General features: G+C 39.9%; 2 protein-coding genes across 4 annotated transcripts in view; one reads left to right on the top strand and one right to left on the bottom strand.

The window, feature by feature from the left end:
* Nucleotides 1–6,030, top strand: part of camk4 (calcium/calmodulin dependent protein kinase IV) — a 138,111-nt gene extending 132,081 nt beyond the window's left edge. For all 3 annotated transcript variants that reach the window (XM_062972200.1, XM_062972198.1, XM_062972199.1), the window contains 2 exons: nucleotides 957–1,109; nucleotides 2,108–6,030. In XM_062972200.1, coding sequence (XP_062828270.1) covers nucleotides 957–1,109; nucleotides 2,108–2,293 — 339 coding nt within the window. In that variant the 3' untranslated portion in view covers nucleotides 2,294–6,030. The remainder of the gene's footprint in view (nucleotides 1–956; nucleotides 1,110–2,107) is intronic.
* Nucleotides 6,031–8,151: 2,121 nt separating this feature from the next.
* Nucleotides 8,152–22,999, bottom strand: stard4 (StAR related lipid transfer domain containing 4). The gene is made up of 6 exons (XM_003223018.4): nucleotides 22,772–22,999; nucleotides 17,749–17,865; nucleotides 16,739–16,788; nucleotides 15,465–15,591; nucleotides 13,904–14,018; nucleotides 8,152–13,113 (listed from the first exon to the last, which is right to left on the bottom strand). The coding sequence occupies exons 2-6, from the start codon at nucleotides 17,851–17,853 to the stop codon at nucleotides 12,887–12,889; spliced, it is 624 nt and encodes a 207-aa protein (XP_003223066.3). The 5' UTR covers nucleotides 17,854–17,865; nucleotides 22,772–22,999; the 3' UTR covers nucleotides 8,152–12,886.
* Nucleotides 23,000–24,492: the final 1,493 nt, after the last annotated feature.

The following is a 24,492-nucleotide window of genomic DNA, read 5'->3' as shown; positions in this document are numbered from 1 at the left end:
ACTGCAGTTTGAGCAAAGAAGCAATTTGATGGTGCATTGGTTGATTGCTTTTGAGATTTTAGTCTCAGTCATGACACTGGGAAAGAGGGAAAAAGGAAGCCTACTTCTATTCCCACTTTAGGCCTAAAGGAGATTGGTTCTTGGCCTAGCAACGCCACCACAGCACAAGGTCATCCTACTAATGTGGGAGCTCATACATGTGTACCAAACAAGTAGTGCTTTTGGAACTGCTTCAGGGCTCCACCACCTGATCCTAGCCTTGTCCATCAGAACTGGAATCCTACCAAGGAGATGATGGATTGTGCAATCAGCAATCATCTATCAGAAACAGATCCTGGCAAATAAAAGCCAGGATCCTGTTGGTAATATATGTTGGTGTAACTCTGAGTACCTGCTTGAACTTCATTGTGCAACATATTTTCTGCTGGACAACTTTCCTTGGCCCCTTATTGGCTGTGGAGTCATGGGCGGTCTCTGTCCAGGCCCTTTCACACTACATAACTCTATCACTATATTCCATATTAAATTGCCATGGCAATAGCAATCCTGACAGTTGCAGTTTAGGTGGAGATACTTTAAGTTATCAGCCAGAAAGCTGTAGTACCTCACCAAACTAAAACTCTGGGGATTCCATAGGATGTTTTAATTAAAATGGAATTATAATGCTACAACAGTGTAGTTTGAAATGGCCCTAGGTTCCATTTTGCACCTGAGCAGCCTTAAGTTGAAGGATGACAGTAGAGCTTCCTTCCCCAGGTGCAGGTCAAGGTCAGAGAGGGACTTGAACCCAGAAGTCACCCAAGTGCTGTTGCATAGCTGGGGGAAGAAGCATTTCTTTCACCTTCTGGGCCCTCAGATTGATGCTCTGTCAGTGCTCCAGAAGAGTTTTGGACAAAGTGTGTAGTAGCATCTTTGGATTACAGCCTATAAGACCAAAATAATAACATATTTTGTAGGTAAAGAAGCTAATTGTACTTGACCCCAAAAAGCGTCTTACAACATTTCAAGCTCTGCAACATCCCTGGGTCACAGGAAAGGCGGCCAATTTTGCACATATGGATACAGCCCAAAAGAAACTCCAAGAATTCAATGCTCGGCGTAAACTTAAGGTATGTACTGGACATCTGCACTTGTTGTATTTTGTGTCACACCTTGAGTGTTTTGTGAGCCACCCCTAGTCCCTCTGGGAGATGGTGGTGGGATATAAATAAAGTTTTGTTATTATTATTAAGAGTCAATTTTTGTTGCAGCTTCAACACTCAAATTGATGTACAATGTGGGGCACAGTCACCTAAACTGTAGGCATCTACAGGCTAAATCTAATTGTTAGTCCCAACCAAAGCAAACCTATTGAATCAATGGAATTTAGTAATTCAATATTTATGATTCAATGGTTGTTCTTTAGGTGGGAATAATATAATACTTTATTCTTGTATCCCGCCACCATCTCCCCGAAGGGACTCGGGGCGGCTTACAACAGTGACATGCTCAGCATAACAACATAACATCATAAAAACAGTTATTTAAAACAGTAGTTAACACAATACAGCAATGAAATGTGGACCAAAAAAGTTCAGTTATTTCCACAATGCTTTTGGTAATTTGGAGGTAAATTTCTACTCCTACACATGCAAGTCTGGATAGAGTTGATTCAAACATTACGTAACAGACAGTCTATGATTCCGGACTGCAAATCAAAGCTCCTGTTCCATGCAAATCCTTCTCAGTCTGTGAACCAGAGCTTAGTTACATACAATAGCCAAGTTTGCAAAATAACAAGGCTTCAGATAGCCTCTTATCAATTATCAGTATAATAAACCTGCAGATTGGGTGGGGACTTTGTGTGTGCCTTCAAGACCAGACCTTCCCAATCTCTGTATTGAAGCTCCACAAACCTGAGTTAGAATAACCCTTCTTGTCTCAAAGGTGTTATGGGGTCCCTTTATATTAAAACTGCCATTACTATCTATTTAAATACTAAGAAGTGATTATCATCTTGCTTTGCAATAATCAGGGAACAGATTACTACCATCCCACTATAACAAAGCCAGAGAACACAAACCAAGCAATCTAACTCTGGTGTTTGTTTGTTTGTTTGAAAATTCAGGCTGCAGTGAAAGCTGTTGTTGCATCAACTCGCCTTGGAAGCGCAAGCAGCCACAGCAGTCATGACAGCAAGTCAATCCAACGTGAAAGCGATTCTGATGAGAGACTGGGGGGGAAAGAAGATGCAGGAAGCTTTGCTGAACCTCAGCCAGTGGTCTTTCAGGAAGAAGCGCCTGAAGAGCCTTAGATTTTAGGGTATTTGTTTCAGCTGAGATGTGTCATTTCATGCACCAGCCAAGTTACCATTCAGCAGGAAAGAATTATAAGCATTGACCCTTCTGGGGTGGCTTTGCTTTGAGATGCAAAATACACTAGCTGGTGACCTGAACTTCAATGCATGTGACTGCTTCTGAAAAAAAAAATAGTAAACAGTCTTTTATTGGCATGCCATGGATAAAGTGATATGTACAGTGATACCAAGAGAGTAGGGAGCGTGGGAGATTCCTTGTGGTCAACACATATATCTCATATAAAATGTTTATAGATAATCTCTGAAAGGAGTGAGGATTCTGGTTAATACAAGTTAGGCATTTCCTAGAGATCATGACATTTCTTTGATATGCTTCCTTTCAAACTCATAATCACTCAGTAGATTGATGGGACACTTCAGATCCACCAGGTGTTTTTGTTTTTGTTTTTTTCAAACCAGGATGTGGGACATTTTGCATCTAACAGATAATTTGCAAATTTTTTACCATGGAGGAATTTATATGCAAAAGCATTCCGCACATTCCGCACAGATTGAAATGTTCCTTTGAAGGGTTATGAAATTGTCTGTTCCTGAAGCTGATGATAAGAATGCCTTATCTCTATCACTCACTGTTTTGATGATCTCCAAAATATCTGTCAGACTTCTGACATTTCAGTATCTGCGATGACTGAGGAAATACTAAAAGCAGCACACAAACAAAGAAGGTAGGTGCCACTGTTAAAGGCCAGTTGGAATTAGTCACAGCTCTGAATCTGTGAGTATACAGTGAGGAAGGATATACAATGTGAGACTTTTTCAGTAGGAAAACACTCAAGAAGCTGAAATAAACAACAGAAATGCTTACATAGCTGAGGATACCAGAGGTGTGCAATTGGGTGGGTTTTTTTTTTTTTTTTTTTTACCTCTGATGATTACAGAAATGCCAGTAAAGACCAGCATCAGGGTAAATTCAGATGCTTTTCTGTAGAAAAGGAGTTAAGAACTTTGTCTTATATGAATTGAGGGAAAACGCAGAACTGATGTCTAACAACAAGCATTCATTTGTAATATATTTTATAACACATGACTTTCTAAATAGATACATTACAAAGACAATGGAAAGTGATAATTTTCTTACAGCACAATCCTAAGGTAGAAGCAAGTTCTATTTCATTTACTAAAACTTACTCCCAAATATGTGGACACAGAATTACGATTTCAGTTGCTTTTCAGGTACTCCGGCACTGACATATAGGCAGTTACTCCTTATTATCTTACTTCTTAATTATTTAGAAGCATTTCAGAGTAGAAGATTCAAAGCTTAGCTGAGGTTAGACTATGCACAGAAAGTATGAATTGATTTTGTGTTTCCTGTTCTACTGCATTATTTATATTAGGCCTGGTAAATTAGAACAGCACACTTCATTTTTCAGTGAAAGTCTGATACTACTTTTTTAAAGTCATAGGGTTTTGACACATGTTCAATGTGTAAATAATTAGAACTTAACGTGACAAAAATATTTCTTTAGCACAAGGAGTCGTTGACCCAAGCACAAGAAGTAAACACATTCCAAGATCTTGGAAGGGAAAAATAGAGGTGTATTTTATATTTGCAATGGCAAATTAAATTATTGCCTGGAGAAAAGAACATAAATAGGGAAGCGCTGCATGATCCGTAACACTTAATGTAAAGGAAAATTTCTTTTTCTTCTGTGAAGGATAATGCTCTGGAGTTGCCAGTGGGTTGTGGAATATGTTCAAGAGGAATGGCAATCCCTGTTCATGAGGAGGTTGTGCACACTTTTAATATTGCAAGGTGACAGTTTCGGGTGTTGCTTTGCAGATGCATGGCCCATTGAAATAAATGGCTTGCATTATTAGTAACCTTGGGATGCAGCCTGGGTTTAGGACCAGGTTATTGTTTCCAGGAAAAAAAGTTGTGCTTTTTATAAGTATATGGTGCATTCTTTTCCAAGACCAATCCTTCAAGAAAGTTAGGGTTTTTTAAATTTAAAACATGATACATAGAATAGCACAATAGTAGAGGCCTGAAAGTCATTAGAGCTGTGACAAAACATAAGAGTTTCAGCATCTTACCAGTGAATTTTGAAGGGCTAATCAAAGCATCTGCAAAGGCGAAATTCATCCCAGAACCCCAAGCTGTAATACAGATAGGTGCACTTAACCAATGTGTCAGTTTGAGCAATTCAGTAGTTAAAAGTATTGGGAAATTGAAAATGCTGCACAATAGTGGTGCTATCAATCTTCCACAGTAATGAAATTGCAGATGATGAGAGCAGGTTCACAACCCATCTATATCTTAGCTTGTTAGGTGGAATTTTATTATATGTTATAGCAGAGTAGTTTCACTATTACAGAGACCAGTCATCAGATGCTTAGAAGACACCATAATGCTAAATGGAAAGAAGATAATGCAGGGTGGTTATACATAACAATACAGTTCAGAAACCATGTATTGCTCCATTTCTATATAATAGATGGAAAAAAAATCTTACCAGTATGTTTACAAGGAATCCACATCTGTAAATCTTAATCCGAAGTCCATATCCATGCTAGATGGAATATTCTAATAACAAGCATCATGGCAAAACAAAAGAGTATGTTATATTTGACTCTTGTGGGGGTTGCAACAGGTTCAGTTATTAAGTGTTTTTTTAAAGCAAGGTATCACACATAGTTGTTTAACCTTAAGCCATGTGGAGTGCCACGGCATTTACTCCCACGACTGAATGCATAGCACTGAAGCCCAAAAGCATGGCTTTGGTACTTAGTAAACAGTCATGGCTGCTTGACCTCAGATTCCCCACTCTCCTATGTGCAATATTGGGATTATAATTCCAGCCTACCTTACAGGGCTACTGTAAAGATTGTGACAATAAATAGATATATGAAATGTTGTGAATGCAGAATATTAATACTAAATATAGCTTTTTACTTGATCGATGAAGGTATACCAGTTCTCTATTTCTGCTCCAATTCCTGGTTGACACACTACTGGAATATGTATATATCTCAAAAGCAGAGGGCACACACAGAATGAATCATGCAAAAAATTTCAGTGGGACTTTAGTCCCAGTTATATAGAAGATTGCTGCCTAAAAGCACACTTATTACACTGACCTTGTCTACACAAGATTAATTCCTACCAAGTTTAGTAGAACTTACTCCCAAATACAGATCATAGCTGCAATGAATTTAAGTTATGTTTAACTGTGTGTTTCATCATGATCTAAGGCACTAGGATTTTATTATTAAGGGTTTTTTCTGTGTGTGAATATGATATGGTTAAAGTGAAATGTATTTTATACAAATGACATTAGCAAAGAGACCATAAGAAAGGCTTTGACAATACTTGTCTGTATTCAGGTGCTTCCACTGTATGTGTCCATCTATGCCGTATTAATTTCTTTCACACATTCAGGACCTTTTTCATAACAGTGCTACATTCAAAATCCAACCAAAAAACATTTATTTCTGGCAGTGCACACAGAATATAAACACAAATATCAAGTTGGCATAGTATCTCACTTCCATGTAAAGTAAGGAAGAACTTTGAATTAGACACTTGTTTGCCTTTTCTGAAGCTTTAATAATTGGGACTTACCTAGTCTTTTCATATAATCGGGGAACAGAATGAAAGGATACACTTGGATGCTGAAATGTTTAAAAAGTGATTTGCATGTACTATATGAAAATAAAGAAGTAAGACTTGGGTTCCTGGTTGTCATTCTTTGAAACCAATCAAAGTGTGATGTAGAAACCTTAGGAGGAAAGGGCATCTTGTTTTTTTTCTCAGGACCTGATCTGGAATTAATACAATGTGTTCTGCCCCCCACGCTATCTTTACTACTTGGAAAGTGAACCAGCTGTGCAGGGAACAGATAGAAGGCTATATAGTAGAATCAAACAAGAATTTATTAACTGACAAGAATTTAAGAGTTTGTCTCCTCCTGAGTCTCACTACAAAGTCTTTATGAGGAGAGGTAAAGTCTTTGAGAGATAGACACAGTTCTGGCCAAACTAAGGCTCTTGAGTCTTAATTTCTTCTTACTGTCTCTTTCTTGTATTGTGTTCAACTGTCTCTAAGATGGTTTTAACATTTAACTCTAACGCGACTTGAATACAGCTTCAACAGGACATGCTATTTGTAAACCTTCTGGCCTTCCTCTCTCTTCACCTTCATCATCATCATCATCATCATCATCATCATCATCATCATCATCATCATTTAATTACTTATTAATCGCCCTCCATCCACGATGCTCTAGGCGATTTACAAGATAAAATTGTAAAGGATAAAAACACATACATAAAAATATTAATAAAATTAACACAGATTAAAAGCTCTAGTAAAGAGCCAGGTCTTGAGTGCTAGGGTAAAAAGCCCTAACTCACGCATGGCTCTCACATAGGGCGGCAAGGCATTCCATAAGGCAGGGGCAGAAATAGAAAAAGCTCTGCGCCTGGTCCTTTCCAAGTGCACTTCTCTAGGACCCGGTACATAAAGTAAGTCTCGTTGGGATGTTCGTTGCGACCTCTGATGATGGGAGAAGGAGAGCCGGTCCCTAAGGTACGATGGGCCTTCCAGTCATCTAAAGGCTGACTCTTCCAAGAACCAGAAGTATCTTGCTTGAGTCTCTGCCCCTGAAGGGATTCTAAAGGGGCAGGCCGACGGAGGCTTCAAATGCAAAGAGGCTGTGTAGATTGACCCTTCAGAAACTGTACATAAAATATTAATCCCTCTAACTAAAAAGGCTTAATTAGGGATAAACAGTGAGGGTGTTCCTGGAGCACGATAGTGTGAGTCTGTACAAAAATGACACTGACAGAAAGCCAGATTTTTAAAGCATTTCACTTTTCCGATAAAGGGTGCTGTGGGGTCTTTTTCATAGATAACCCCTGACTAACCGAGTATTGGATGAAAGCTGGGGGCATTCCCTGTACAAACAGAACTAGAGTTTGGAAAAAAGTCTGGAGAATCTCTGAGTTGCTCCTGCCATACCCAATGTGTAGATCAAGTGATAGATCAGGGGACTTTGTGGTACCTTATAAAAGCAGCATCCCAATATGTGTATTCAGACAACCTGCAACTGTGGATGGCACTTCAAAATACAATTTCAGAATTCATATACAATATTTTTGCACTGTGACAAATAAGGAGCGTTTGTGCCCCAATGAGATGCGAGCTGAAGACAAAGAAACTTGAAAACAAAGCTAGTACTGCAGAACAATTATTGTGAAAGTAGATAATAGGTGTGGGGTTTTGTTTTTGTTTTTAGAAAGAAAGTAAAAACAGAAAGAAAATAAGTATTTCAGAGCAGGAGGGCCAAGGGAATAAACAATCACTGGGTAACATGTGACACCAGCACTGAAAGGGAATTGCTAATGCGAGAGAAAAAAGCATTATAAAGATACAAAACAGCATTCAGTTGAAGGTGCTTCAAGCTTTGTTTCAGAAAGTGGAAAAGGCATGAAGGAGTCTGGTCTCATAACATGCCTAGGACAAAGCTTTTTTTTTTTTGCAACAAAGAACACAGAAGTCACTTTCCATTCATTTCCATTTAGAAAATAAAAGCCTCTTTGGGCCTAAAACAGTGTAGGGAGGGACAAAGACATGGCATAGAGGACAAACAAGGACAATATTTTGCACCCTGGGGAACATAAAATGGTGAGGGGGGATCACAAGAAGACTGTAGGCTGCACTTTCTGACCCTGATTTAATAGTGTCTCTGTTGACTCTCATGAAGATGTTTGTTCAAGGCCTTTAGACCCACATGGCTAAAATAAACTAATGGTTTCACACAGGATAATGAAGCCAGATACATTTGTATGCCTGGGTGCTGATCGCCGCTTTGATTTCTTTATTTTGAAAAACAAAAGACAAAGTACTTTGAACTTAATACTTTAATGTACATCATAAACATCTGATATAAATACTTGCATACTAATTATAGCACAGAATAAAAATATACCGCAATCCTCAAACAGTTTTTCCAGTGGAGGGTTTCCTTGCCTTAAGCAGAATTGTGGTCACTTGGGCCAGCAAGTGAATTTAAAAACATCTGTTCAAATCATCTAAGCATACTGATAATTTAAAAAACAAAAGTCATCACAAAACTGTCAGAAGATCACATTCTACTGAACCTCTCAGATGAATTCTTTCTGGACCCTGAATAGGAGTCATGAGAAAATATTTTCCTGAGAATAGATTCATAAATACTATGATAAAACTGTACTTAAAGAACATTTTTGAATCTGTTTCTGAGTGCCATTCAGTTAAAGGTAAGCACTGTGAAGTCCTATTGAAAGAGAACACACTTTTATTAAATACATTGCAATAGCTTTCTACTTTTAATAGCTACAGCTATTTTTGTATACTGTATATCCACATGCTTCACTATATTACCTTCAGAAATAGGTATTGTTGCTGCTGATAATAATACTACACATTTTGATACAATGTATCCAATGGCATTTTTTTGTCTCTTAAGGATTAAAATAGACAGGTATGGAAATAGGACTACAGTGTCTCTATATATTTTTTATTTTTGGAAAGAATGGGTAGGGTTTGCCATGCTGTTGTAATAGCAAATCCATTCTAAGAGTTCTCTCCAAACTTTAAATAAGCTACCCAAAATGGCAAAGCTGGTCTTCAAAATAAGTGCAGTACCTTGGATAGCTTTGCAAAGTTCAGAGCACAACTTGGATGTATGTACTATTTTACTGGCCTAGACGTCACCAGCCAGTGCTCCCTTTTTAAACAAAAACTCTTGGGTCAGGATTAGGAAGCAACCAAGAGTAAATTGAAGAATGAACATTTATATGCATATTTAAACATGTCCAGCCCTTTAAATTACACACACACACACACACCTATATAATATGTATAGAAAGAGAGAGTGCAAGTCAGTTCCTCATTCTTACTGGGCTAGTCCTATGAACGTGCAACTCCTTTTGTATTCTGATCAGTAAGAAGGCTAAAAGCTACTCCTTAATACTATTGCTTGCTTTTCTTTCAAAGTGATCTTAAAAATATACTGTAATCTAATATTGGGTCCTCAGTATCTGCTGAGGTTTTATTCCAGGACTCCATGTGGATACCAAAACAAATGTGGATGCCAGTGTGCCTTATTTCTATAATGACACAGAGCAGCAGCAGCAGAAGTGGCAGCAAACCCCAGCCATCAGGCATGATGCTCTGGGCTTTCTCCACCTCTGAGACTCTACCTGCTGCTTATTTCTGCATTTGAGATAGCAGCTGCAGCACTTCTGCTTGTTCATTTGCAAGGCATCAGTGGGTGGCTAGCAGGCTCCCCAGAGAGCTATATTGCCACAGACATCCTCACAATCACAGGGTTTTCTTAGTCAAGAAGTACTCAGAGGTGATTTTGTCAGTTCCTTTCTCTTAAATCAGACTTTTCTGTACACAGCATTCATTTGAGGTCTCCCATTCAAGTATTAAGTAGGGCCAGCTCAGATTTCAAGATCAGATGGGATCTCTTGCCTTTAGTGTACTTAGACTACTCTGTAGTTAATCAGAGTATCTTAACGGCCATACACAACTCTGCAATTTTCCTGATTAACTCTGGAAGCAATCACTTCTGAATATAGTAGATACTGCTATTTTACAGCAGTTTTGCTATTTACAATCTATTACCTGAGTTTTATCAAAGGCATTCTTTGCATTTGCTATGCAGTAAAAACAAACTGCAAGCACATTCCTGACCCTTTCCTGAAAAAAAAAAATGAAGGCCATTTTAATTTTGTTCTCTAATGCTAGATGACCAAGGCCAGTTTGTTCAATTCTATATCAACCATCTCACAAAGAACACATGTGCTGGACTGTGAGACATTGGTATTGCTGCCAATCTAGAAATGATAGCCAACCACTAGGCTTGTTGCGACTGATGTGTGTCTTCAAGTCAGTTCCAATGTATGGTGACCCTAAGGCAAACTACTAAGGTTTGCTCAGGAAGATTTGTTCTGAGTGAGTTTGCTGTTACCTTCTTCTGAGAATGACTTGTTCCAATGTCACCCAATGAGTTTTCATAGCAAAGCAAGCACTTGAACTCTAATCTCCTGAAGTCCCTGGCTAACATTCAAAACACTACATCAGTCTGTCTCTTATCTACTACATTTAGGTAGTATTAAAAGAACAGTTGACAAATACATGTGGAATTAGTAGCTACTAATCATGATAGCTATGCACTACCTCCAGAATAAGAGACAGCCAATGTGCCTCGATACATCAATTGCTAGGGAAGAATTACAGGAGGAGGCTATTGCCTTCATGCCCTACTAAAGGACTTCCCAGAGGTAACTGGTGAATTACCATGGGAGACAGAAAACTGGAATATTCAGACCTTTGGTCTGATCTTAGGACACATTATTTTCTGATAAAAAGCAGGTTCCTGCACATTTATTCCTAGATGCATACTCATGTGACGTTGTACATTTAGAATTACACAGCTGGAGAGAGATCACAAGGACCATCTAAGTCCAATCTCCTTCCCATCTCCTCCCAGTCAAAGCAGTCCCAACAGATGGCTAGCGAGGCTGTTTAAAAACCTCAAAAGAAAGTGATTCCACCATACTCCAAAGCAATGTATTATGTTTCTTACCATCAAGAGGCTCTTCCAATGTTTACTTGGAATCTCTTTTCCTGAAGTTTAAATCCACCGTGTCCTAGTCTCTGGAGCAATAGAAAACAAGCTTGCTCCATCTTCAATATGACATCCTTTCAAACACTGAACCAAGTCATCTCCTAACCTCCAAGCTAAACATACCCAGCTCGCTAAGCTGTTCCTTCTAGGGCATGGCTTCCAGACCTTTGACTATTTTGGTTACCCTCCTCTGGGCAAGCATCAACATTTGATCCTATAATAAACTTAGAGAGCCACTAGTGTTCAAATCTTTACTCACTCCATGGAAAATCACTGGGTAACATTGTGCAAGTCCCACACTCTCAGCCTCAGAAGAAAGCAAAGGCAACCCCACACCATGACAGATTCATCTTAAGGTCAACTATGAGTTGGAAACGACTTGAAGGCAAACACCAAATAATAAATTTAGCATTCAGAAATTACTAAATGAAGGAGACATTTGAACAATTCATAAGTCTAATTGCAGAAACTATATAATGCCCAAGATCTGAAATAAGCACCCTAAATGTAGATTTCTTTGTAACTTTAACTTTAAAACCTTATTTTAATGATATTTAAAATTATGGTATGCATTGATGACTTTTGTCATCAAAAGTCAAGATGATTTTCATCATCAAAACTCCTTGTGCTTTTTGTAATATTAAACTTCACCTGTGTTGTCTTGTTTGCTAGAGTTGTGAAAATACCTATATTTGAATCCAGATACAGTCACAGATAACTTTCAAAACAGTAGCTGCATCAGTTTTTGCAGCAAAAAAAAAAGTGGGAGGAGGGAGAGGAGGGGGAAAAAGAAATTTGGCAGCACCTTTAGAACGAACTGGTTTTTCTTTTAGATGCGATTTGGTAGAGATAAACCCACGTCTTCAAAAGCAGTAGAGTGATATTAAAGGCTCAAGTTATAATACATATTTACACAGTTGTGGGAATGTGTAAATTCTATCCCACTCCCATAACTGAATAAATAGGATTTACAACCTGGGCCTTTAATATCAGTGTGTCCTGTGTCTGAAGAAGTGGGTTTATAGCCATGAAAACCCACAGTGACATATAAACCAGGTAGTCCTGTTTTTCTCCTCCTCCTTTCCTGCTTTTTTGGCCATAGGTAACAACACACATGCAGCCCAAGAAAGCAATTGGGAGTACACATTCCTGTGTATAGTGCAATGTAGGGAAACATGAATCCATAAGCTGGTGAAAACAATCTTTTTGACACCACCTGTGTATTCAAATAATCACAGTCCCCAAAAGTAGCTTTTCCAACCCCTACTCACACTGTGGATGTCTCAAAACGTACACAACTCATAAGCAAGTGGCCACGAAGATACATGTCTTCAGCGAAAGACTCCAATCCACCAGGAGGATTTGTAAGGGCTAACAGCTGGCCTAGACTAGACGTCTACAGTCCAGTGAGTTTTGCATTTCAGCCAAAACATTTGGCTGCCCACTGTGGGAAACTGGATGCTGAGGCAGCAGAGGCTCATCTTCAAATTAATAAGATGAAAGCATGCTTCCTACTACTTCAGCTTGAGAGGAGCATAGATTTTAGAAAATCAAGTAATGAACACCTTAATTATGTCTTGGGCAAATGCATTTCCCACATATGCATTTGGTTTTATTCTTCAGGAGCAAGAAGAAGGCTTCCCAAGAAACAAGTCTCAGGGAACTCAACAAATCTTACATCAGAGCAAGCATGTGTCCAATTGATCTGTCCACAAAGACACCACAACTGAATACATGAAAGACCTTCATGCAGGAAACTTCAACCAATCAACTTTCTGTTCGAAACACTTAGTAAAGTAACCTTTTTGAATTTAAGGTCCATGAAATAATTATTCTAAGCTCTGGTTTGAAACATCTACAGTGTGGAACAGAGGAGGATGGCAAGGCGACATACAGAACTGAAGGCTCATGCTTTCAGAGTTTTCCGGAGATCAGAATAAAAGTTAACCAGCGTACTAGCCATAGCTGTGTCCACTGCAGACTGGGGGAGCATCCCACGCAGATCTGTCTGGATGAAGCCCATCAAAAGGCTGTGTCTGGGGTTGTCCTTGAGTGGGAAACAGAACCAGCCACAGGGGTGGTTAAAACCTCTGACAAAATTCGGTCTTACTTCTCCATAATCCAGGCTGATACCTGTTTTAAAATAAAACACTGTCATGGGTTGAAATGCTGACAAAAATACACCTGTTTTTTTCAGTGGGACAGAAATTTTCAAATGTTATTGGGATCAACTTTCAAAGGCCTGACAACCAAACCCCAACTAAAACAACCAGGAATTTCAGAAGCCACTAATGCAGCAAGAGGACCTTTAGCCATAGCTAGTCTCTTGGCTGTGCAATAGCATTTATGAATGCCTTAACAGTGTTGCCAGCCTTTCAAACTGCCCCTGCTGATTATAGCTTGTCTGCCACAAACAGAGCAAATGAATCTATCTTCATTTATACTAAGTGGCTTTTGTTAACCTGTTGAGAATAGAATCTCTTTCATCATAATGTCTGTTACTTTGGATTTTTAGCATTGAGGACATGAACCACAAACAGATCAATTATCTGTTGCAGTCTATCAGCCATTTTCAACAGATTTTTGGCAAATCAGAAAACAAGAGACCATGGACTACTAGAGAGATCATGGATGCAAAAATTATTATTTCATGTTTGATTTTCTTGGTGTTGTTTTGAATTTTTCATATTACAGTGCACTTTGAGGGGAAATTTTGTCTTTTCAAGTATTCTTTATAATTTTATGATTACATACTAATCTATGTGAAGGAAATAAATGTGCAATGCAATAAAATCAACTATGTAAAATTTTATGTGGACATGTTTATGTTTACAGTTTTCTAGAGAAAAGGATTCAAAGATGTCCATGACAAAAATGTTAGAAAGCTGAGCTGAAAGTTGGAAGATTATTAATGAGAAATTACCACATGAGAGAAGCCCATCTTCATAGTCTGTTGTGCAGGAGAAGTCGATGAACTCCCTTGGTGCAATGATGTTCCACAGTTGCCCAGCGGTGGTATAAGACATTACACAGCAATTCTGCAATGAGATCACAAAATGTCACTTGTGTTGCTAGCATACCAGAGGTTGTACAGACTGAACTTCTTCAGTTATCATGGTTTGTGTAGGGGCAGAACAGACTTCCTAAAAATGTGCTTACCCCAAAAAATATTTTCAGAGTCAGGAAACATTTGTGGGGAAAAGAGAAAATCAAATCTTCCACTTTTTGGTCTCAGTCTGAATTGAAGTTTGCTGAAATCATTTTTTTTCAAAACAATATAGATCAAAATAAAACCATCATTGTGCATTTCTTGACTCATCTAGTTTGATTCTGTAAAGCACCTTCCACTGTTGGCTATTATGATTAAGCCACTGCAAAATGCCTTCAATCCACTCATTTCTCCATCAAAAGCATCTATGCTGGTACAACACTGATAGGGATTCAGTTTGAACCCTACCCTGACTCCCCTTCCCACTCACAAATTAAATAGCCAGGTCTGCATTTGAAGTGATAAAAGACAACGTTTTAAAAAATGGGTGAAAGTCACACAGGTCAGGATTAAGAATGCCTGGCAAGTGTAAAAAGCTCAAGCTCTTGTAGAATCTGGGGAGGGAGGACCCTTTGTTCCCGGTACAGAAATCATTACGATGCTGTGCTGAAACCAGGACAGTCCTGCTGAGGGTCACTCCTGGGTCAAGCAATGAGACTTTGAAGACCGTGACATACTTGCAGCTCAGAAGGGATATTCACTTTGTAACATTAAATCCAACCAACTCTGCAAGTTTTTTTAGCAACTTTCCAATAAAGGCTAAATTGAGCAACTTGCTCCGTGTGTGTGTGTGTGTGTGTGTGTGTGTGTGTGTGTGTGTGAGAGAGAGAGAGAGAGAGAGAGAGAGAGAGAGAGAGAGAGAGAGAGAGAGAGAGAGAGAGAGAATGTATCTAAAGAATATATGCTTTGTGTCAGAAGCAGTAATGAAGAACCCTCTAGATTGTTAGGTTCAAGCTGCCATCAACTCTGACTTCAATAGGGTTTCAAATTGCTCAACTGTGGCTGCTGACAATCTTACTGAAACTAGTAGTTAAAATCATTGAGGTTTGATTGAACCATCGCCAGATATTTCAGTTCTCCTAGAAGCAGCAGCTTTCCTAAGGAATGCAAAAGCTGTGGTGCAAACTGTGTGACTCACCAGAAGTTGCTGAATCTCAGCTCCCAGCATTCCTCTCTATTGGCTGTCCTGGCTAAGGGTGCTAGTAGTTGCAATCCAAAAAGATATGAAAGTTTACATTGATTCTTACTTTTGCTTTAGAACAATATATCCGGGAATGTTGCTCAGAGGATGATTAATAAAACACATATATGCATGGACACACTTGCTAATTTTTTTTATTATCCATTAAAAGTTAAAACACTGCAAGTGCTACACCAGAGGTTTGATAAAATAGCAACAGAACTGTGAGCCCATAATGGATGGACAAAGCCTTACCTCTTCAAACTCATCAATTATTTCCATCGTGGTCATCAGGCTGTCCCAATGTAGCCGATAAGGTCCAGGACGGATGTGATCTACTATTCGGTTGGTGACATCCTCTACAATTCCTTGTGTTTTGTAGCTATAGAACCAGATTGAACACAAGGATGCTTAGAAAATGTTGTGGCTTTTAAGGAATGTTAAAGACACTTTTGTTGTTACCCCCCCCCCCCCGCCCCCATAAACAATTTTAAAATGTTTATCACCTTCTCAAATGTGATTCACTTTTCCTATAGTTAACCAATCCCCTTCTTGCAAAGCAAAAGCTTATTCTTTATAAAATCTGACATTCTACTTATTTCCTCTGAACCAAAAGGCAGGAATTTCTTCTATCTTTCTAACTTTTTAAAGAAACATATTAATTTTAAGGCTCTAAAATTATTCCAGAAAAGGAATAATAGTACAATGTTTACTCAGCCATTAAGAGAGACAAGAATGATGTACAAAAAGGAACCCCCCTTTTAAGGAATTAGATGGAGTAAAGGAAGAGCTTATTTTCATCACGTTGCCTTATGGACACTAGCCCACTGATAATTCCAATAACTGCATCACATGGGGAAAGTGTCACCCTCATGGGGAGGCCCCATGCTGGCTCCACTAAAGTCAGCACAACACAGGAAGCTTCCTGTGTGGTGGAAAAGTGTCCAGCAACACTTTCACCCCAGTTGTAGGTGGGGCCGCCGTCAAAACTCACACAATGTCATGTGATGTCCGCCGTGGGGCTTCATCCTCTAGATAGGATGAAAGCATCGCAAGAAATATGTACAAATATGTGAGGGAAAGTCATAGGGAGAAGGGAGCAAGCTTGTTTTCTGCTGCCCTGCAGACTAGGACGCAGAAAAATGGCTTCAAACTACAGGAAAGGAGATTCCACCTGAACATCAGGAAGAACTTCCTCACTGTGAGAACTGTTCGGCAGTGGAACTCTCTCCCTCGGACTGTGGTGGAGGCTCCTTCTTTGGAGGCTTTTAAGCAGAGGCTGGATGGCCATCTGTCGGGGGTGCTTTGAATGCGATTTCCTGCTTCTTGGCAGGGGGTTGGACTGGATGCCCATGAGGTCTCTTCCAACTGTACTATTCTATGATTCTATGCTTAATACACCTCATCTGATGAGATCCTTAGTGTCTAAGGGCATCATGCATTGATGAAAGAGCCATTATGGGTCCAATTTGGCAAGATTTCCCCTACAACACAAATACAGACATGCCTATTAGAAAAGGTTAACTTACAGGTATCCACTGAATTCTTCTGATGGCTTACGCCAAACTGTTGTATCTTTCTATAGAAGAAAATGAATGTGCATAGTATTAACACTTTTAGTCATTATTTACACCTTGAAAAGAGCAAACCAATTGAAAATAGCATAAAAAGTATTTCAAACAACAGAGCTCTCAGAAAGAAATTTTCAGATAATACAATCTTTCAGAAACTGGCCGAGCACACGAACACTTATTCAGCAGCTATTTGTGGAGATCCAGCAATCATACACCAGTGGAGCTTCCTTTCCTTTAGTATTCAATAGGATCTTAAGTTGGATCTTCACTGCCATATAATGCAGTTTGAAACTGCATTATAAGGTCAGTACAGACATATATAATGCAGTTCAATGCAATTAAACTACATTACAGATGTGTCTACGCTGACACATTTGTTTTCAAATAATCCTTAAGGCCACAGAGTTCTGCAAATAACTGTAGGAATATGCTGTCTCAAAAGATGGTTCAGAAATATTTTAAATAAAGCAACAACAACAAAACAAGGCAAAGCATTCCTCATCAACCAAGGCCATAGGATGAACATGTCAATAGATCTTGCATCCCAACATCACAGTTCACTAATAAGGAAGCATCAGAGTTTATAATTTATATGAATGCTTAGATAGTAGGAAAGATGTATATTAATGTGATAGAAGACGAATCAAATTTTGGAACCTAACTAGGCAGGATTAGATTAGTTTTGAAGACATTTGCACAACAGGAAAGAAATGTGAGCTCCTGATTTCCATTCTCAGCTAAGGTAAAGGAGACTTTCAGGGTTTAAATTATGTAATCATCACATCACACTTTTTCCTTTAGTGTTGCACATTTTTAGTAAAATTAGAAATCACGCCCATCTGTTGTCTTATTTTTCTGTTCCCATCATGTGGAATTTAGCTCTGTACTCCAGAGAACAGGAACAACCAACACACAATTTGTTATCACAGCAGATGAGCTGCCAAAGTTATGCCAGAGCAACTTACTGTTTTCTTAGCGACTCTCCATTCACTCTCATCAATGTTGTAATACTGGATGACTGTATTTTTCAGCTTTGTGGCCACAGAAGCCACATCAGGAAAGTCTGCCATTCTTTTTCTTTTCTAGAGAAAAGCAGGAGGCAAAAATCACAAGAGATGAATTTCTTTCTTTTCTCCAGTTTCCTGCACATTGTTGTTACCCTAACTGACCTGAATGTATTTCCAGATTGCTCAACTACATGACTCTTTAGAGGAACATCTCAGCACCAAGATATGATTATTTTAAAGGGTATTACATGGGAGAGCTGTGTGGTGTAATGGTTTGCGTGTTTGACTATAAAGACTATAACTCTGAAGCCTGGGGTTCAAATCCCAAAACCCCACTGAGTGATCCTAAGCAAGCCCTAGAAAACCCTGTGATAAGGTCATTTTAGGGTTACCATAAGTCAGAAACAACTTGAAGGCACACAACATGTATTAAAACAGTTTCTTATTGTAGTGTCACATAATTATAACATTCACAGTGAAAAGAACTATGGAGAAGTGCTCTGTATGTTAAAGCATCAACACTAACAATGATACAATGTATTGGGCCAAGAAATCCAGCCAACTTCACATTTGTTACATGTGGACACTAACGTTCAGGTGCTAAGATTTCCACTTACTGATGTAGCTACATGCTTTAATGTTGATTCCAACTTATGGAGACCCTTCCATTGGATTCTCTTGGCAAGATTTATTCAGAGGAGGTTTGCTCTCCTACCCAAGATCACCCAGTAAGTTTTCATGTCTGAGTAGAGATCTGAACCTCGGTCACCCAGAGTTGTAGTCCAACATTCAAATCACCGCAACAGACCCCACCCTTAAACAAATAGCATAGGTTCAGGCTGGTATCCTTCTGTGGTGTGAAAGCAACAAAGCAAATGGCAGCAAATGACATCTCAGTGTGACTCATGAGATCAAGCCACCAGTGAGATCAGGCCAGATGAGATACATCAGAGAAGATTGCGAAATAATCAAAACAAGGACAGCTGACAGGCCCAGTATTCAGATACTAGACTTGATATGGGACTATACTAATGGTTTAGACCAGGGGTGCAGCTACTGTACAATTAATGTACTTTGACACAATTTTTAAAAATGTAATGTACAGCGTTATCACTATGGAATTCTAGGAGTTGAAATTTGGTAAGACACCAACACCCTTTGGAAAAGAAGACTGAAGACCTTTTAAAATGGCAACTCTTATGCTTCCATAGTTTTAAGCCTTGGAAGTTAAAGTGGAGTCAAACTGCATTAATTTTGAGGTGTAGATGCAACTTAGATTTTCTCCACCCTAGATATGCTTGCTAGGGAATAAAGATGTTTTACTCTCATCCCAGAGTGAAGCGTGGCAGAACCAGGGAAGCTATTGTCTTTTAATCAAAAGCAGGCACAAAAATTAACCGACATTTTCAATATTGACAGACTTCTTAAAATAGATATTGAAATGCTTTTACTTTCATTCAGGATATATTAACAAGACTGTTTTTCACCTGATGGTTCATATAAAAATGTAACTTTGGCATATTACAGCAATGTGAGTCCATCACATATACACAGCCACCCATGTATTTGTTTTACCACATGAACACTCATTGCACATGACTGTGTGCATGTGCTAAAATAGAATTATTTCCAGCATAGGAAAATCGCTGTGTTCAAAGAAGCCCTTCCTCTCCTGGCCCATGGGGTTGCAAATAGATTGCGTAAATTAATTATGTATGAACCTGCTTTTACAGCTCCTTCTCAAGAGGGAAATGAAACCTGCAGTGAAGGGCAAAAGATTTAAGATATAGACGGCAGACTCAGAAAGGAGCTGTTCTGATATTAGGTTGCTTATTTGTAGGCCTGGCTGTCATTCGATTATAGAAACAGAGCAATGTCAGTGCATGCATGAGGACTTGAAAGCAAAACCCATCATGCTTAAAGAGCCATGTTGCTAAGATAATGTACCCTAAGTACTGTAAATATTGTCTGAAATGTTCAGTACGTCATCCTAGCAATAAGTCCCATTCAGTGTGATGAGTTTTATTTTCAAGTACTCATGCATTATTTCTATTGGATGCATATATAGATGAGAATATAAGAGAAGTAATGCTGGGTCAACCCAAAGGCCTAACTGATCCACTAGTATATTGTTCTCCTACGTCCTATCAAAACCCAATTGAAAGTGTGTGGTGATGGCTTCTATGTCAGTAGCTTGGTGAATCAGACTCTAAAGCAATGGTTCCCAACCTTTGGACCTCCAGGTATTTTGGACTTCAACTCCCAGAAAACTTACCAGCTGTTAAGAACTGTGGGAGCTGAAGTCCAAAACACCTGAAGGCCCAAAAGTTGAGAACCACTGCTTTAAAGGATCTGTCCAACCTATCTTAAGGGTACATTCAGGATCCATCAGTGCATCTACAATCTAGAAATAATGCAATTTGACACCACTTTAAACCACCATGGCTCAATGCTATGGAATCTTGGGAGCTGTCGTTTGATGAGGAACCAGAACTCTTGGGACCACTACTGAGATTCCATAGCCATGAGCCACGGTGGTGTCAAATTGTATTAATTCTACAGTGTAGATGCACCCTAAGATAGCACTTTGAAGGTTGAAAAAGCCAGCACATACTCAGCACTCATCCCACTTGCCAATGCACAAGAGCACCCTCCTTACTCTTTCCCAGCAACTGGCATTTAGAGGCACAACATCCGCAATATTAGAGGTAAAACAAAGCAATGATGGTGACTAACTGCAGTTATCATTATCCTCCATAAACAACACAGCTATTGCAATATGCATAGATAGTTCTATCTCTTGATAACGCTGGCCTTGCACTCACCATGGCTTAGGTTTTATGGCATGATTGGCAAGGAAGTGGCACAGATAGATAAACCAATCTTGTTTTCCACTGCTTTGGAGGCAAAGGCATGGAGCAATGGATTCAAATTGCAAGAGAGTAGATTCCTCCTTGAAGAAACTTCCTGACAGTAAGAGCTGTTTGGCAGCAGAATATGCTGCTTTGGGGTGTTGTGGAATTTCCATCGCTGGACACTTTTAAGCAGAGGCTGGATGGCCATCTGTCGGGGGTGCTTTAATTGTGTGTTTCCTGCATGGCTGCGGATTGGACTGGATGGCCCTTAGGGTTTCTTCCAACTCTATGAGAATATTGACATCTTTTGTCCAAAGAACCAAATTCTAGGCTGAGCAAAGGGATTCGGCTGTGGGATGGGAATGCAAGGGAAAAGCAGCCACACCATTTTCCCTTTCAGAATATTCCCTCCAGGCATCAGAACTTTGTGCAATCTCCATGTTTGTTATGTAAAAGCATTCCCGACCTAGTTTTACATGGCTGTTTAATTGTCTCTTGCTTGAGTTGATGTGTTGTTCCCATATACAAGAGCACTGAATGGAAATAATAGAAGACCAGGACTTTTAAAGAAGGCAGAGGACAGCATGTCAACAGGGTAGCAGTTAAAGCATTATATGTGGCACATCTGAATTTTAAGAAGGGACTAAGCCAGGCATGGGCAAACTTCGGTCCTCCAGGTGTTTGGATCTTCAACTTCCACAATTCCTAACAGCCTACCAGCTGTTAGGAATTGTGAGAGTTGAAGTCCAAATCACCTGGAGGGCCGAAGTTTGCCCATGCCTGGACTAAGTTAAATAAAAAGGATAACATTCACCTGTGATCTCCCAACCTGGCATCTTCCAGATGTTTGGGGCTACAATCCCCTCCAGCCTCAGACAGGACTGCAGGCATAAATGATCAACAACACATAACACAGCTCATAGAATTATAAAGTTAGAAGGGCCATCTAATCCAACTCCATTCTGCCATGCAGGAATACACAATCAAAGCACCCCTGACAGATAATAATCCAGCTCCTGCTTAAAAACCTCCAGATATGGAGCCTCCACTATACTCCAAAGCAGGATATTCCACTGCTGGACAGCTCTTACCCTCAAGAGGTTCTTTCTAATGTTTAGGTGGGATCTCTTTTCCTGCAATTTAAACGTATTCCAGGTGAGGTCTGACCAATGCACAAAAGAGTGGGACTATGATCTAGACCAGGTATGGGCAAATTGTGGCCCTCTGGGTGTTTTGAACTTCAACTCCCACAATTCCTAATAGCCTACAGCACCAAAATGCACACTATATGTTTCAGATATGTGAATGACACCATCACCATTTGGAGAAAAAAAACTAAACAAGTTCCTGGACCACTTCAACAGCATCCACCCAACATCCAATTCACCATGGAAAAAGAAAATGAAGGAAAACTGCCATTTCTAGATGTCATAGGCATCCGCAAACCCAATCAACAATTGGGCCACGCAGTTTACAGAAAACCTACACACACTGATAGACAGCTACATAAAAACTCCAACCATCCTTTTGCCTACTTTCCAATATATCTCACAACCTTTGAGGATGCCTGCCATAGATGTGGGCAAAACGTCAGGAGATAATGCTTCTGGAACATGGCCATACAACCTGAAAAACTCACAGCAACCCAGCCTACCAGCTATTAGGAATTCTGGAAGCTGAAGTCCAAAACACCTTGAGGGCCAAAATTGGCCCCTGCCTGATCTAGGCATTATACTCCTAGCATGCCACCCTCTTTGGGTTCATGAAATGGTGGCATTTCAAGCATCCCAACTCTTTGCCCTTAAAAAGGCTGTTAGAGGTCACTCTGCTCTACTGGTGACATCAGTTCATTAAGATCCCCGTGCACACGTGACGCACCACCTCGTGTTTTCAAGGTGGCATAAAAACCAGCACTTCTCCACCACCTTTGGTCCGCCAGAGCTTTAGAACTTCATTTCCCAGAATGCCTGGCCATTGGCCACGCCAGCTGAGGCTTCTGGGAGTTGGAGTACAAAATACCTGAGGGAGAAAAGATGGGGAATAAAGGCGGGGGGGGGGGGGGTTGTGGCGAATGTGGTCCCGCAGCATCCCTCCCATGTCAACACACCTGTCCCGGATAATCTCACCTGGATCTAGGCTCCGGCAGGGCTCTTCTTACCCCAAAGCGCCGGCTCAGGACAAACTGGATGCTTTCTCTTCCTTCTCCTCTTCCTCTCGCCAGGACGAGCTGCCCATGCTCCCAGCCAATCAGAGCCCAGCCGGCATCCCTCGCTCAGCCAATCGCAGCGCGCCCTCCTCTTTCCTGGCCAGCTGTGCTCCTGGCGTCAGTATCGACCCAGGAGAGAATCGTGGATTAAGCCACGCAGGCTGGTCCCCCGGAGCGTCCTCATTGGCTGCTTGGCGCGAGGTAGGCGGGACGAGGCGCGGTGATTGGCCAACGTGAAGATGGAGTGACAAAGTGGGTGAAGATATGCAAAGTGTGTTATTGTAAAGAGGAACCAAGCCAGGGGCGGGGAGAAAGAGTTTGAGGCGGGAATACAGGTGCTCTTATAGGGGAGGATCTGTCATGTGCTGTTTAGTCAACTGTTTAGTCATTGTTATTTCTGTTGCTGCTGTTTATAGCTGCCTTTGGCCTCTTCCACACAGCTGAATAAAATCCCACATTATCTGCTTTGAACTGGAATATATGGCAGTGTGGACTCAGATAATCCAGTTCAAAGCATTTATTGTGGGATTTGCTGCCTTCATTCTCTGGGTTATGTGGCTATGTGGAAGGGCCCTTCAAGTTGATATGGATGAAGGACCTCCATGAGTGCATCTACATTGTTTTGGAAAAAATGGCAATTATAATCATATTGAAAAGGCAAAATGATGTCATATCCGTTTGCCAAATGTGGATCTCCATGAACATGTGGAGACCACCTTTTGAAAACTACTAGTCAAGAAAAGCATGACCTTCTTAGAAGTCAACCCTCTGAAGAAGTGATATTCACAAGCATTTATGTAATGGCACACAGGTAACTCAGCTGTTAAACTGAACAGCCATGTCTTTGAACTGCCAGGAAACAAAGACATGTCACTGCATAAATATATATATATATATGGCTAGCAGAGTTTTAAAGATGTTTCTTTGAAGCTGCAGTTGCCCAAAAGATATACACTCCCCTGAAACCTGAAAATATGCACTCAGAGATTTTTAAAAAAAACAGTCTTTGAAAAATAACAAATAAACATCTTGCTTTAATTCACCATACAGGCACATTTCTTGATGAAGTTCAGTTATAGATAGGATGTAGTTCTCTATGTTGAGAACACAGGGTATCATTCTTAATCAATAGTCCATAGTTCAAAGTATAAGTGTACTCATTGATTCTCAAATTAAGCATATAGTAAATTGTTCCTGCATAAGTTCAAATGCAAACTGCTTCCACTGAAGTCCATAAGCATACTGTCTCCACCTCCACTGAGGTCTAAAGCATACTTCTCTCCTGAAGTCTAAACACACACTGATAACAAAATGGAATCTTGAGTCTGAACATGCTTAGTACAATCACATGTCTTAACCCCTCCCACGAGCCCTAGGGGAGTGGCGGCATATAAGTTAAAATAATAAATAAATAAATAATAAAGAGGTCAGCGAAATTGGCAAATCAACATATACATACAATATAGGTTAGCAAATATATACATTAGCAAACGAATAGTGAAGGCTTGGAAGGTTGCTATTTCCAACACATTGTCAAGTTACTGCAGGTTGATCCCACTTTAACTGCCCTGGCTCAATGCTATGAAGTCCTGGAAGTTGTAGTTTGGTGAGGCACCAGCACTCGTTGGCAGAGGCCAAAGA

This window comes from Anolis carolinensis, chromosome 2 (genome assembly GCF_035594765.1).
Source record: "Anolis carolinensis isolate JA03-04 chromosome 2, rAnoCar3.1.pri, whole genome shotgun sequence".
Classification (NCBI taxonomy): domain Eukaryota; kingdom Metazoa; phylum Chordata; class Lepidosauria; order Squamata; family Dactyloidae; genus Anolis; species Anolis carolinensis.
This window is presented reverse-complemented; position numbering and strand designations above follow the sequence as displayed.

Excerpts from the sequence above, each read along its gene's own strand:
- stard4 (XM_003223018.4), bottom strand. The coding sequence starts at position 17,853 with ATGGCAGACTTTCCTGATGTGGCTTCTGTGGCCACAAAGCTGAAAAAT. Across the intron at positions 16,789-17,748 it reads GGAGAGTCGCTAAGAAAACA|AAAGATACAACAGTTTGGCG; the intron begins GTAAGTTGCTCT and ends TTTCTTCTATAG. Across the intron at positions 13,114-13,903 it reads AGATGGGCTTCTCTCATGTG|GTATCAGCCTGGATTATGGA; the intron begins GTAATTTCTCAT and ends ATTTTAAAACAG.